This window comes from Aphelocoma coerulescens, chromosome 17 (genome assembly GCF_041296385.1).
Source record: "Aphelocoma coerulescens isolate FSJ_1873_10779 chromosome 17, UR_Acoe_1.0, whole genome shotgun sequence".
NCBI classification, from domain to species: domain Eukaryota; kingdom Metazoa; phylum Chordata; class Aves; order Passeriformes; family Corvidae; genus Aphelocoma; species Aphelocoma coerulescens.
Genome location: NC_091030.1, coordinates 9559872 through 9572367, shown reverse-complemented (window position 1 = coordinate 9572367; position 12496 = coordinate 9559872). Strand labels below are relative to the sequence as shown.

The 12496-nt window shown below is 42.6% G+C and overlaps 1 protein-coding gene across 5 annotated transcripts in view; it reads left to right on the top strand.

Annotated features, from left to right (window-relative positions):
• The window catches only part of STRBP (spermatid perinuclear RNA binding protein), a 47315-nt gene extending 35089 nt beyond the window's left edge, over positions 1 to 12226 (top strand). For 3 of the 5 annotated variants that reach the window (XM_069032086.1, XM_069032085.1, XM_069032084.1), the window contains 10 exons: positions 299 to 396; positions 824 to 935; positions 1630 to 1722; positions 2575 to 2774; positions 4751 to 4912; positions 5695 to 5829; positions 6362 to 6502; positions 7068 to 7191; positions 9064 to 9108; positions 11636 to 12226. In XM_069032086.1, coding sequence (XP_068888187.1) covers positions 299 to 396; positions 824 to 935; positions 1630 to 1722; positions 2575 to 2774; positions 4751 to 4912; positions 5695 to 5829; positions 6362 to 6502; positions 7068 to 7191; positions 9064 to 9108; positions 11636 to 11712 — 1187 coding nt within the window. In that variant the 3' untranslated portion in view covers positions 11713 to 12226. The other 2 variants (XM_069032087.1, XM_069032083.1) reach the window with 2 other exon arrangements.
• Positions 12227 to 12496: the final 270 nt, after the last annotated feature.

Here is a 12496-nt window from a genome sequence, read left to right as displayed (position 1 = left end):
ACACTTAGTGGTTATCTGGTTTCTACAGATTAGTTGAAATCTACATACCTGTCCAAATTATATGCTGTTTTCTTCTAAACCTACTGCTTTCAGTTCATGTTATCACCCATGTGCAGTGTTTACCCTGGTTAAATTCTGTGGCCACTGCAAGGGTCAGTTTGCTTTGTGTGAGGCCTGACTCCCTGCTGGAGAAGGGGTGATGCTCACTCTGCAGCAGCTGGGCTCAGCTGCTCTGTCAGTCCCTGTTTGCACACTGCTGCTCGTTCCCCTCAGTAATCCCCATTCCTCTCCCTGCCAGGGGGCCCGGGGCTGCACGACCCCTGCGAGCGCGAGCCCACGGACGCTTTGTCTTACATGACAGTTCAGCAAAAAGAAGCCATTACACACAGTGCTCAGGTAGGGAACTCTGTGTGTGCTGCAACAGTGAGGAATTCAGCTCATTAGCACTGTTTATTCTCTACCAGGATGGCAGTCCTGACAGTTCTTGTGTGCGCTATCCTGGAAAGGTTAAACCAGAGTCCAGGAGTGCAAGAGTTAAACGTGTGTGGAATCTTATCCTTGCAGAGGCAGTGGGATGTCTCTGCACCCACCTCTGCTCCCAGCACAGAGCCTCTGGGTGGGCTCCCTGTCAATGTGCCCTGCACTCTGTGTTACAGAAATTCATGACTTTTATGCTTTTAGACATTAGCATTTTCCAAAGACCAGCTGTAAAAGCTGTCTTCCTGTCTATCAAAACCACAGAAGTAGTTTTGTGTCTAAAGACTTATCAAAAAACTTGGACAACCGAAGTGAAATCCTGCTGTGTTTCTACTGTCCCTTTCAGCACGCGCTCAGATTATCAGCCTTTGGGCAGATCTATAAAGTTTTGGAAATGGATCCCCTCCCATCAAATAAGTCATTTCAGAAATATTCCTGGTCAGTAACTGACAAAGAAGGTAGGTATTATTTGTTCCAAAAGTCACTAATTGGGCAGTAAACTAGGAGTTAATTTAGAATTGGTGAACTTCTTAATTATGTGCTGTGAATGTTAAGTAGAAGCTTTTCTTTGTTATATGTGGGGTGATTTTTTTAAAAAAATATTTCATCATGAGGAAAAAAATCTGGAAGTTCTGTTCTCCAGAAAGAGAGGAGAGGTAGAACAACCACAATATAGCCGATTATTTTCTTTAACCACTAAGTCCTTTGGCATCTGAAGAGCGAAATGCTCTTATGCTGGAAGGAGACTGTAGACTTGCCAAAAAACATATACTGAGTGTCCAAAATAAGAATTACTCTAAAATTCTTCCTAGAAAATAATATATATCTAATTTTTAAAAAATTCCATGTGTATTTTTTTGTAAAAACAACACTGTTGAAGGTCTTGCTTAGACTAACTGTGGAAAACAGCACTGCAGGTTTGCAAGACGTCTTATCCCACAGCTGGTATTGCACACAGAGGTCCTGCCTGGTCTGGTAGAGTGAGCAGTAAACCAGTATTGGCTTTCATGAAGCCATAAGAAAGCTGTGACTGATGGAGGAGTTCTTTTCACTATAAACAAGCAAGGAACAGTGTGGGGCTAATCAGACTCCTGCTGTGGGATCGTGTTTTTCTAGTGGCATATCTGTATTACAAGGAACTTTATACCCTAGGTACAGGCTCATCTGCTCTGAAGAGACCGTTTGAAGACAGTGTTGGGGATGATAAAGATCCAAATAAAAAGATGAAGCGTAATCTGAGGAAAAGTAAGTGCAGCACTTCTCCATTCTGTTTTCAAAGATCTATTGTACAGGGGGAGCTGGTTTAAAAGTTTTTCTGTGTTGGTGTGGTAGAGCACGTGAAAAAGTCTTTGGAACAAAATTGTTGTCTCTATCACCCTGCATTTGGAATGTCAAACACCTCTCTTACTGTGCATCCCCTGACATGCTTTACTAACTGAATGATTTGCATTTTTATATGGGATTACCCATCAAGTTACACCAGAATTGAAGTTGCCTAAGCAGCTGACATATTTTATTGGTAACATCCCTGTATTGTGGGGTCTTTTTAAAGTATTGCAGTGACTTTGCTGAGTGAAGATTGAACTCTCTTCACTCTTCCCCTTCCTGAGTTAAGTGTTGGTCTCTCAAGACCTCCCCACAATGAGAATAAAATGTGTAATCTGCAAAATGTTAATGTTGCACATATGCACAGACTAGAAGTCTCTTGGCATTACTGGAGTCCAGTCATTCTGGAGTCCAGTCATTCTGGGGGCTATTTCCACTGTGCTACTTGGATGCCGGTTCTGGATCTGGTTCCCCATTAGCTATAAAACTTGTTACTCCCTTTAGAGCAGCCAGGAGGAATACAGCTAGCTGCAACAGAACGGTGTTAATATAAAACCGGGTCATTATAGTTGTTACCCCAAATTAGAATGGCTTATTGAAGACTTAACAGCATTATGGCTCTCCTCACCCTTTTGAGAGGTGAGGGGTGGTTTTGCTCCTTGATACAGACAGAAGGCACTGAAATGCAAACTGTTTCATTTTTCTGTTCATCTTGTTTTGTTCATTTTCCTTCCCCCTCCTTCCCCCACCCCTTCTACTATCTTGTATTAGTACTAGATAGTAAAGCAATAGATCTCATGAATGCTCTGATGAGGCTGAACCAAATCAGGCCAGGGCTTCAGTATAAGCTGCTGTCACAGTCTGGTCCAGTCCATGCCCCAGTCTTCACAATGTCTGTAGATGTTGATGGTACGACTTATGAAGCTTCAGGACCTTCTAAGAAAACAGCCAAGCTCCATGTGGCAGTGAAGGTAAGGCAGCCTGAAGTAATCTGCTAACCCAAGATCTCGGGATGGAGTATGAAATGTGGTTAGTAATATGCAAGCTCAACATTTTTTTTTAAAATTCATTAAGCTGAGCTACTTGCAGTATACTCTAAATGCAGCTGGGCATGGTTCAAAGAGCATCACTGGTTTTATGCTGGTGGGGGGGAAGAACTGCCCAGGGCTCTGCAGGTCAGCTCATGTTGCAGTGGACTGAAGGTGGTGGTCAAATCCTGGATGGGAGGGGTTCAGCTGTGTTCTGTTCTACTCCTTCCTCCTGTTGGTTTGGAAATGGCATGTTGGTGGCTCCTTCTTTCTCCCCCTCCTTCTCTGTGTCCATTCCTGGCTTGTGCGGTCCTGGAAATACGGAGTTCTGTCCTCAGTGTCTGAAAAGTACCTCTGTGTACTGAGTAAACCATGTAAATGATTTATCCAGTCAAATTTCCAGTAGGACACTGGTATCATTCAGAGACTGGTCAAGGTGCTATTGCTTCCTGTAGGTGCTCTACATGACAGCAGGACAGACTGGAATGCTCAACGTGAGCATCCACCAGATGTGTTGCCTGGGGACATGGCTTAGTGGTGGGCATGGCAGGGCTTGGTTAATGGACAGTTGGACTCAATGATCTTAAAGGTCTTTCCCAACTTAAATGAGTCTATGAAAGAACATCTCTTAATAGAACTGCTCTTCTGATAGGAGCAGACCCATCTGTCATTCTGTGCCTCATTTTGTTTTGAACAAGAATTTCTTTTTTAGAATCTTCATCTGGCAACTTTCTGCTTTCCTTTGATTTCAATTTTGAAAATCCCATTGTCCTATGTGCTTTCAAGTTCAAAGTGTCCAGAAGTATCTGAGGGCATGTGTTATTCCTCCAGGAAAAGTAGCTAGTTCTCTGCATGTGTGTCCTTCCAGACCTTCTGCCTCATTCTTTTATTCTGCCTTCCTCCCTGCAGTTTAGAAAACAACAAAAAAAAAGTCCAAAAAACCCACTTGCCCTCAAAAACTGTGACTGCTCTGCCCTTGAACCTCTCTGCGTCAGCCAGATCTGTGCTGGTGCCGACCCAGCTCTGTTTTCTCTAAATTTACACATCAAAACATCCGCGATTCAAGCCAAAAGGAAATGGATGGTGTGGTCGAGACTTGCTTTTTTTCCTTTATTTCCCTTCTCATCAGATCCAGACCGTGCTTTCCCAGTCTTATAAGAGGGAATAATGTGATGATTTCACTTTCTAATCTGACCTGTTTAAAATGAAGAAGCCCTGAAAATGCAACCAGATGTGCCCCAACTGCATGGGAGCTGAGCCGGGGGTTACCCAGGCAGTTCTCAGCTCGGGGTTGGAACACAGTCATTTTTGCAGACTTTGTTCGTGGCCCTAAATTTTCAGCAGAGCTTCAGGTTCCTTTCAGTTTCCTTTGCCCTATGCATGGTAGCTCTGTGCAGCTGGGTCAGGAAGCTGGTTAAAGGAGAGGCTGGCCTTGCTCATGGAGGATGTTTTTGAAGGAACTGAGCTCCAGAAGTACCATCTTGTACAAGGCTTTAATTCTCACAAGACTGTTTGTCATGTTTGCCCCACAGTCCATCTCTTGATCTGGCCACAGACACAGAGAAGGGGGAAATCATGCATGAAACTATTTCCTTGTAAGGCCATTAAACAGTGTCTTTAATTTCTTATTTTACAAGGAATTTTTGAGATGATGAATGATGCTCATGAGTATCTTTGAGACTAAAATTCAGCTCTGTGTTGATTCCACTTTTGGAAACCTGAAATTATTTTCCCCATTGATATGTATTCCCCACTAGCAACCATTGAAATGGTATCTCCATTTCAAGTGGGAGAAAACTAATATTCTAAGCAATCTGCCTTTTTTAAGTGTATGGTGGACTGTTGTGTTGTGATCAGCCTTATATTTGTTCCTGTTCTGCTGCCTCTGTCACAGTTCATTTCATGGGGCTTTGTTGTAGGTTTTACAAGCGATGGGGTATCCAACGGGTTTTGATGCAGATGTGGAGTGTGTAAGTTCTGATGAAAAATCAGATACTGAAGGTAAAAATGAAACAACATCTTCAATCTCAAGCAATAATAATACTGGAAATTCCACAGCCGACACCTCCGCTACCCTAGAGGTGAGGATTGCATTGAAAGTACAAGTGACGGAGAGGTTTGGGGTTTCACTTGTCATTGGGGCTTTTTTTTCTGTTCTACTTGTCAAGGTGGTAAAACATAAATTTCTTCAACTGGGAGACAATTTCCAGACAGTGTGTAATCATGGGTAACTCAAACCACATACGTGTTTAGTCCACTGAGAAATTTCCAGGGAAAGGGAAATGGATTATTTTCAATGGAACTGCCCTGTTTTTATCCATAGCCAAGAAAATTCTATTGCAGATGATCTGGTGTGCTGAGATCTCAGCTTTACCTTGCTTTCCAAACAGTTACAGATATTTCTACTGAAACACGTGACTCAGGGCATGAGGATTTCTTCAGTCTGAGCTCGGTAGTGCCAGGACATAATTAGATGGAGCAGCAGAGATGTGTGCAGGGCTGGGAAGGCCAGTCTTTTGGTGTGAAAGCCTTCATTTTCAAGGAACTTGACACCATGGCCCCACCTTCAGCTTTGGATTCTCTCAGGGTTGCAATTCCAAGTGCAGCTGGTATCATGTCTAGTTTGTGCACACACTAGACCAAGTCATGAGGACAGTAGCCCTCACCAACAGAAATAAACAGGTGTGACTTCTGTGACACCATTGTTTGTCCTCTTGCCCTTATTTAGAGACTTTCCCTTTGTGCCAGCACTGCAGGTTATGCTGCAGCCAGGGCAGTGTTACCTGGGATACAGATCTGCAGAGGTTTGTCTGCCTTTTGAAAAGAGAAAGGCTCTCAAGTAACATCCTGCATGTTTCTCTAGGTAAGAACTCAGGGTCCCATACTCACAGCAAGTGGCAAAAACCCGGTGATGGAGCTGAATGAAAAGAGAAGAGGTCTGAAGTACGAGCTCATCTCCGAGACAGGGGGAAGCCACGACAAGCGCTTCGTCATGGAGGTGAGTGGAGCACAGGTGCAACTGGTGAGGGATTACTAATGGTGCAGCAGAGTCACTTGCTGCTGCAGCTCACATTTTTTCTATTTTGCTTTTTGCAATGCACACCTGTGGTGGTGATTTCTCAGGTTTTTATGTATCTCATTGCTGCTGTGATGATTCAGCTGGGAAAAGGAATAGCCTTTCTACTTTACAAAAATACAGTGAGAATTAAAACTGGATTCTGACAGCTCCAAACTTCATGACAAGGAAGACGCCAGGGTATGGGCTAAATTCAGTATCCAACAGATATGCTGGTCATCTTTGAGTTGACTTGTAGTTTCCAGAGTCCCAGTATCTGTGACACATTGGTTCCCAGATCACCTTGGTATCCTTTAGCAGTTTCAAATCCAGAATCAATAGAAATTTGTCACACAAAACACTGAGGATGTTTTTTCCTACTGAAGTTCTTTATGGGTGGCACATCAGCTGAGTGGGTGCAGCATGGTGTTCCCATGGATCAATACTAGGCATAAACTTGTGTCTTTATTTTCAGGTAGAAGTAGATGGGCAGAAGTTCAGAGGTGCAGGCCCAAACAAGAAAGTAGCAAAAGCAAGTGCTGCATTAGCAGCACTTGAAAAACTGTTTTCTGGGCCTAATGCAGCAAATAACAAGAAAAAGAAGATTCTTCCTCAGGTAAGAACTGTCACTTGCTTTTTGGACCATTATCCAAGCTCTGGGTTGGTTTTTGATACAGAAGGCAGCATTCTAGTAAAGTGAGGTTAACACAGGCCGATGTTGTCATGAGATGGTTGTTTGGGGGTGAAATCCTGGCCCTGGTGCAGTTATGTCGGTTCAAGAGGGTAAGGGAGATGCAAAACCAGGGCTGTAAGTTGAGGAGAGGAAGGTTGTAAGGAAGTGGGAAAGAGAGCAGGGAGGAGCAGCAGAGAGAGGGTCAGAAGCCAGTGGTGTTCAGTCATGCCCAAATCCGAGGTAAATAAGGCACAGTCTGAGGGAAGGGACTGCCAGGGCTGAGCACAGGGAACGTGCTGGGCTCTGCAGGCAGTGACAGGGCCAGGGACCCGCTGTGTCCCTGTCACTCACATCCTTTGGCACAGCACTCTCCAGTCTGTGCTCAGCCAGCCTGGCACATCAGGCATGTTTACAGAGCCCTCTCAAAGGGGGTGATTTAATGCAGGTGGCCTTGTATTCCAGCAGCACTTTCACTCTCTGAACTGCTATTTTTTGTCGCTCTGGGCAGACTAAAGGGGTTGTCAGTACAGCTGTTTCTGCAGCAGTCCAGGCTGTTCGAGGCAGAGGACGGGGTGCTTTAACACGAGGGGCATTTGTTGGGGCAGCTGCTGCTACTGGATACATAACACCAGGTAAGGCACCACGCTTGTAGTTGATAGTTTTGGTTTTGTCTGCTGGGGTGTTCTTTTTCATGTGTGTTATTCACCTGTGCAAGTGATTTCTTTAACCATCTGAGATGAAGCAGAAGGCTTCATGGGGGTTTAAATAAATCAAAGAGCTGGAAAGCTGGCAGAGTGTGTTCTTTATGAGTGTACAGCTTAAAGCTCTGTGTGCACAGAGCACACAGTTATGGGCATAATGGCTTTCCTGGCTTTATTATTTTATGATTTGTCTTCATAGTTCACTGCCATGGCACAATTCCCAAAACTCTCTTCCTACCTAAGAACCTTCTGGATCATGGGCTGTTCAGCATTAGGAGTGCCTTTCCCAAGAATCCTTCGTGAACATGAAGTCAGCAGGCTCAAGAGTCCCTGAACTCCCAAAAATCTTCTACATTAATTCCACCTGGCAGCATCTATTAGTAGCTTCTGTGGTGGCCAGAAATAAAAGAATTTCTTTTCATACTCTGGCTGATGGAAAGTCATCATCCCCACTGCATTGTTCTGATTAGCAGAAACAGCTTTTGAAGTCCAAAGGCTTCTGGTTCGCTTTTCACATTTTCACAAGAAAATGTTAATGAAATGGTCACTTTCTCCATCCTCTTACTTTTCAAAATGCACTTTCTTTGTGACTCTACAGCATGTGTGAGGTGGGTGACATGAGAAAGGAATCCAGACATTGTTTTCACTTGCTAAAACAACCAGAGATTTGTAAGAATGAGATGCTGAAGATGCCTTAGTCAAAGTAAATCCAGTAGTAGCTTCCAAAAAATAACACTTCTAGTCCTCATGCTCCGGTTTTTAGATTGCAGCATGAGCTCTAGTTACACCCTCCAGCAGCTCACACGTGCTAATAGCAAAGCCCTGTTGTTTGGGAGCCTTCCTGCCTGGCACCATTGGCAGCATGTCATCTTCATTGTTCCTGTATGGTCATGTCATTTTAAATATTAAAACCTAGTAATTCATTTTTAATGGCTGTTAACATTGTTTTTGGAACTGTCTGTCTGCCTGAGGAGTCATTTAAGAGACACTTTAACCTGCCAGGGGCATGCTTCTTGCCAGTGTGGAATTATTCCAGAAATAAGTTTGATTTCCCAGTCGCTGTAGTTAAGCTTTTATTTGCTTTGGCGTTCATAGATTATTTCTCTCCATCCCCTATTCTTCTCAGAAATCTCGTTTTTTGGAGTGACACCAGTAGTCTCACCAGAAAAAAAACCCTGTAAAGCCTCCATGAACTACTGACATGTAGAAACCGATGCTGCTGTTACCTGTGTTGCTTTTTCTCTCACTTCAGAGTTACTCTGCTCTCTGGGGAAAAATGATCTGTTTGTGTGGAGGTGTTCACATGTCTTCTGTGGAACTCTGTCTGTTAGAAATAGCAAAGATAGCAGAATTCACAGGAGCTTTTACTGAGGGGGATGTGGCATCTGCCACAGGCATCCAGCATTCCCCTCTTTTAAAAGGAAATTTAGGAAAATGACTGTTCTCTGCATAGACTGCACTTGTGTTTTAAGAAGAACATAAGCAAATATGGGATGTCTGTGTCATGCCAACTCCATGCTCTGACAGTGCAGACTTGAGGGATTTGGTGGAAAATGCTGAGGAAATGAAATAGGGAATTTTAACTCTTTGATGCTGAGGCTTGAGAAAGTCCCTGGTAGCTTGTTCTTCAGGCCACCGCATAGGAACACTTCAGTGTTTTCAGCAATATTTGTGTTTATTGGTGTGAGTTTGTTTTTGCTGTGCTCCTGCTTCAGGCACAGGGTCCGTGCCCATGTGCAGATGTGCAAACACTGACAGGCAGTGCAGGGAATGACCCCTCTCCCTCCTCTGTTTCCCCTGCAGGCTATGGAGCACCATATGGATACAGCACAGCGGCACCAGCCTACGGTACGTACAGCCCTGTAATTAACACGGTAGAAATTATGCAGAAACTGTTGTGGCAGTCCAAATGTGACGGTCCAAGGAGAAATTCAAAGAGATTTAAGCTCTTAAACCATGACAACAACACCACTTTTATGCCATAACCTTGTGGTTCTTTTTTGGTTGGAGTAGCTTTTTGCCTCTGCTTTGCCTGGTCTGTGGAAGGACTGCTTGTTCTAATTGCCTGTTCCCTTCATACTGGAACCCAGTCAAAGTAGTTCCTTTACTTTTTACAGCCAGTCTGTGCTCCATTCAAAGACTACCGAAGGGCCTATTTCAGCATCTCTGACCCAGATTTAGCTAAATGGCATTACAGTAACATTGGTGAGATGTTTGTCCCCAAGTGTAAGGGACTTGTGGACAAAGCTCCCTTAATGCTGTCAAATCTTTGAAGTCTATGGGCAAATATCCCCCACCCCCGCAGGCTAAAACACCACTGCTTGGGACTCCAGGATGGGTTTTGGGTAGTTAGTACTGGTAGCAATCAGTCTGTGAGGCAGCCAGGACAGAGTCATTTGCCACAATGCTTTTCACTATGAAACATGTTATATTAGGCTGGCAAAGCACTGGTTTCGTGGAGATTGTAAAATGAGCTGATAACCAGAGAGCTGTGATGGAAGGGTTTTTCTTAACTCGGCTTCTCCCTCCCGACTGGCTTGTTTTACACTGGACTAACAATGCATTCCTCTAACCGGCCCTTTTGGTTACTTTGAATGAGGTTTATGTGGCAATGGGAGCAGGGCAGTTTGGAGTCAGTGATATGTCCTGGCACACACAACGTGAGCCCACCAGGATCAGTCCCTCTCCTGTGGCAGGGACTGGTCACAGTCTGCTGCTCAAATGACTGGCATGTTTCAAGGCCTCGAGTTTTTCATATGGGAAACTTTTGCTTTTTAGCATTTGTAGTAAGTCTTTCCTCCCAAATCTGTCTAACTTGGGCAATACCAACTCCTCTGATATCATTATAAAAGTTAAAAATATTTTGAAATGTTGATTACATGATTTCGCTAGAGCTATGAGCTTTAACAGGGCAAAAATGCTGCTGCTTTATGGAAAATGTTTGCTTTGCCTGACTGGGACCAGCTGGTCCAGTTCTGTACTGAAAGGAGAGGTAGAATGGGCCCACAGGCTGTGCTCAGTGTGGAACTCTGCCCTCAGAATTGGAGCAAACCTCTGCAGTTTTACACCTGCTGATCGGCCCCATGCTCTGACAGAAGGGCAGCTGGCAGCAGGGCTGTCCCATGGAGTGTTGTCCTTTGTGGTGCATGACACAAGGAACAGCAACATGTTTTCTCAGGGAAAAATGAAAGGAAATTTAGTTTGGGGTATGGATTTTTAAAATAACCCCTTGGTTCTTTCCAAGCAACAGTCTCAGACTGTAACTAGGATTAGTGGTATTTGCATGTCTGTGTTTTTACAAGCAATAACATACTGTGATATGAGGAATCCTTTCCTTGCTGAAGGCAGGAATACAACTGTTACCAAGTTTCCTTAAAGCTTTTCTTGCTTTTTCATTCATTCCTTCTGTTTCGTGCTTTTTTTTTTTTTTTTCCCCTCATTGTGCCTATTTTGGGAGCTGGATCTTAAGCACTTAGCTGTGTATATGTGACATATCACTGACTTCAAAGCATTGTGGAATTGGATGCCCCCATTTTTCACATAAAGAGTTTCTGTTCCTAATGTCTTATGATTGTGATGCAAAGTTCTGGGATAATGCTTTTTGGCTGTAAGGTAAACATGTCTCTTTGCCTTTGTAAGCTGTTGCATGTTGGGAAACTTCACTTTGATCATCTGGTGCTCTGGAATACCTGCTGTTGCTGCTTTGTGATTTCTAAATGGATACATAGGTTAAATACTAGAATTTAAATAGGCAAGATTAAAAAACCAAACAAACGTTTAATTGTGCAGAAGTTTGTGAGGCCACAAGAACTCTAAAATAATAATGCAATCAGGAAGATGTCAAAGTTTCCAGATTTGCTCCTTCAGCACAGGAGAGGAAGTGCAGAATAAGGAAGCAGATGCAGAATTTACTGTAGGTGCTTGATTTTTGGCTGACCTACCTGGATGCTGATCAAAACTGCTGAACAGTTTCCCTGTGAGTTGTATTTTATGCACAGCAGTGCCTGTCTAGAATATCTGCAATTGCAACTGGCCTGTGAAATTACCTCAACGTAGAACAAGCTAGTAGAGATTAATTACCATAAAGATTATGAAATAGAGCTTCAAGTCCAAATACACACTCTGCTTTTGAGAATATCACTTCCTTTAATTTTATCAAACACCAGGACAAAAATAAAGCAGACTTTAAGCTATAACCATCTGTCTGGAATAGTGCAAAGTGGTGAAGCGTTACTGTTTATGGGACTATGCACCCTGACATCACATTGACTGACTGATCTGGAAAAGGTTAATGAGAACACTACTGTAAGCTCTTATCTGACTTTCTTGGATTGCTGAACTTATTTGGAGTCCTCTCCCTTTCTTCTCTCTGTAGGTTTACCCAAGAGAATGGTTCTGTTACCAGTTATGAAATTCCCAACTTACCCTGTTCCCCACTACTCATTCTTTTAGCAAATGGCAGAAGCTAATTCCTATTGATTGAACAACACAGTACAGTACAGAATGTTAGAAGAAAAAAAGCCTTTTTATCCTGTTTTCTTTGAACACATACTTGAGCAAAGTCATTTGTAAAGAAACATCTTTTTCCTACTTTTTGATTTTAACAAAATGCAAATTTAGTTCTCTAAAACTTGAAAAAAATGTTCTGTGAAATGTTACCTCATTTTCAAATAACTTATACCAGCCTTCTGTTATAGGGAAGAACTAGAAGCTTAAATCTTACGTTTTAAATGAAGTATCCGATTATGTAAAATTAAATTTGTGAAGGATGTATAGAATATAAAACACTGATCACAAATAAACTGTTTTGTTGTAACACAAGAGTACTGCCTGTTTCCTAATGCAGTCACACAGACTCAGTTAATGACCTGTATTTGCTGTAGGGTTATTAAATGCAGGGCATAGTTATTTAAAAAACAAAAATAAAAATTTAATAAAACCCAAACCACACGATAGAAATTTTACAGTTAACATTTAACTTTGTAAATACTATGGTGTGTAATAAACTTAGTAAAATATGGGTTAAAATATTGTTTTATCTTATTTTTTATAGTTAAGCATCAGTACCTGAGTTTCCTTATAGATCAGCATATTGTAACTGTGATTTTAGACACAGTCTTAATTATCCAAGAAGACTTTTCACTCATACACAAAATGCTGAAAAACAAATGAAACAAAGGGAATTAGTCTGTCTCTGTATAAGGCTGCATTCTGTGAAACAAGTATTAAACAGAGG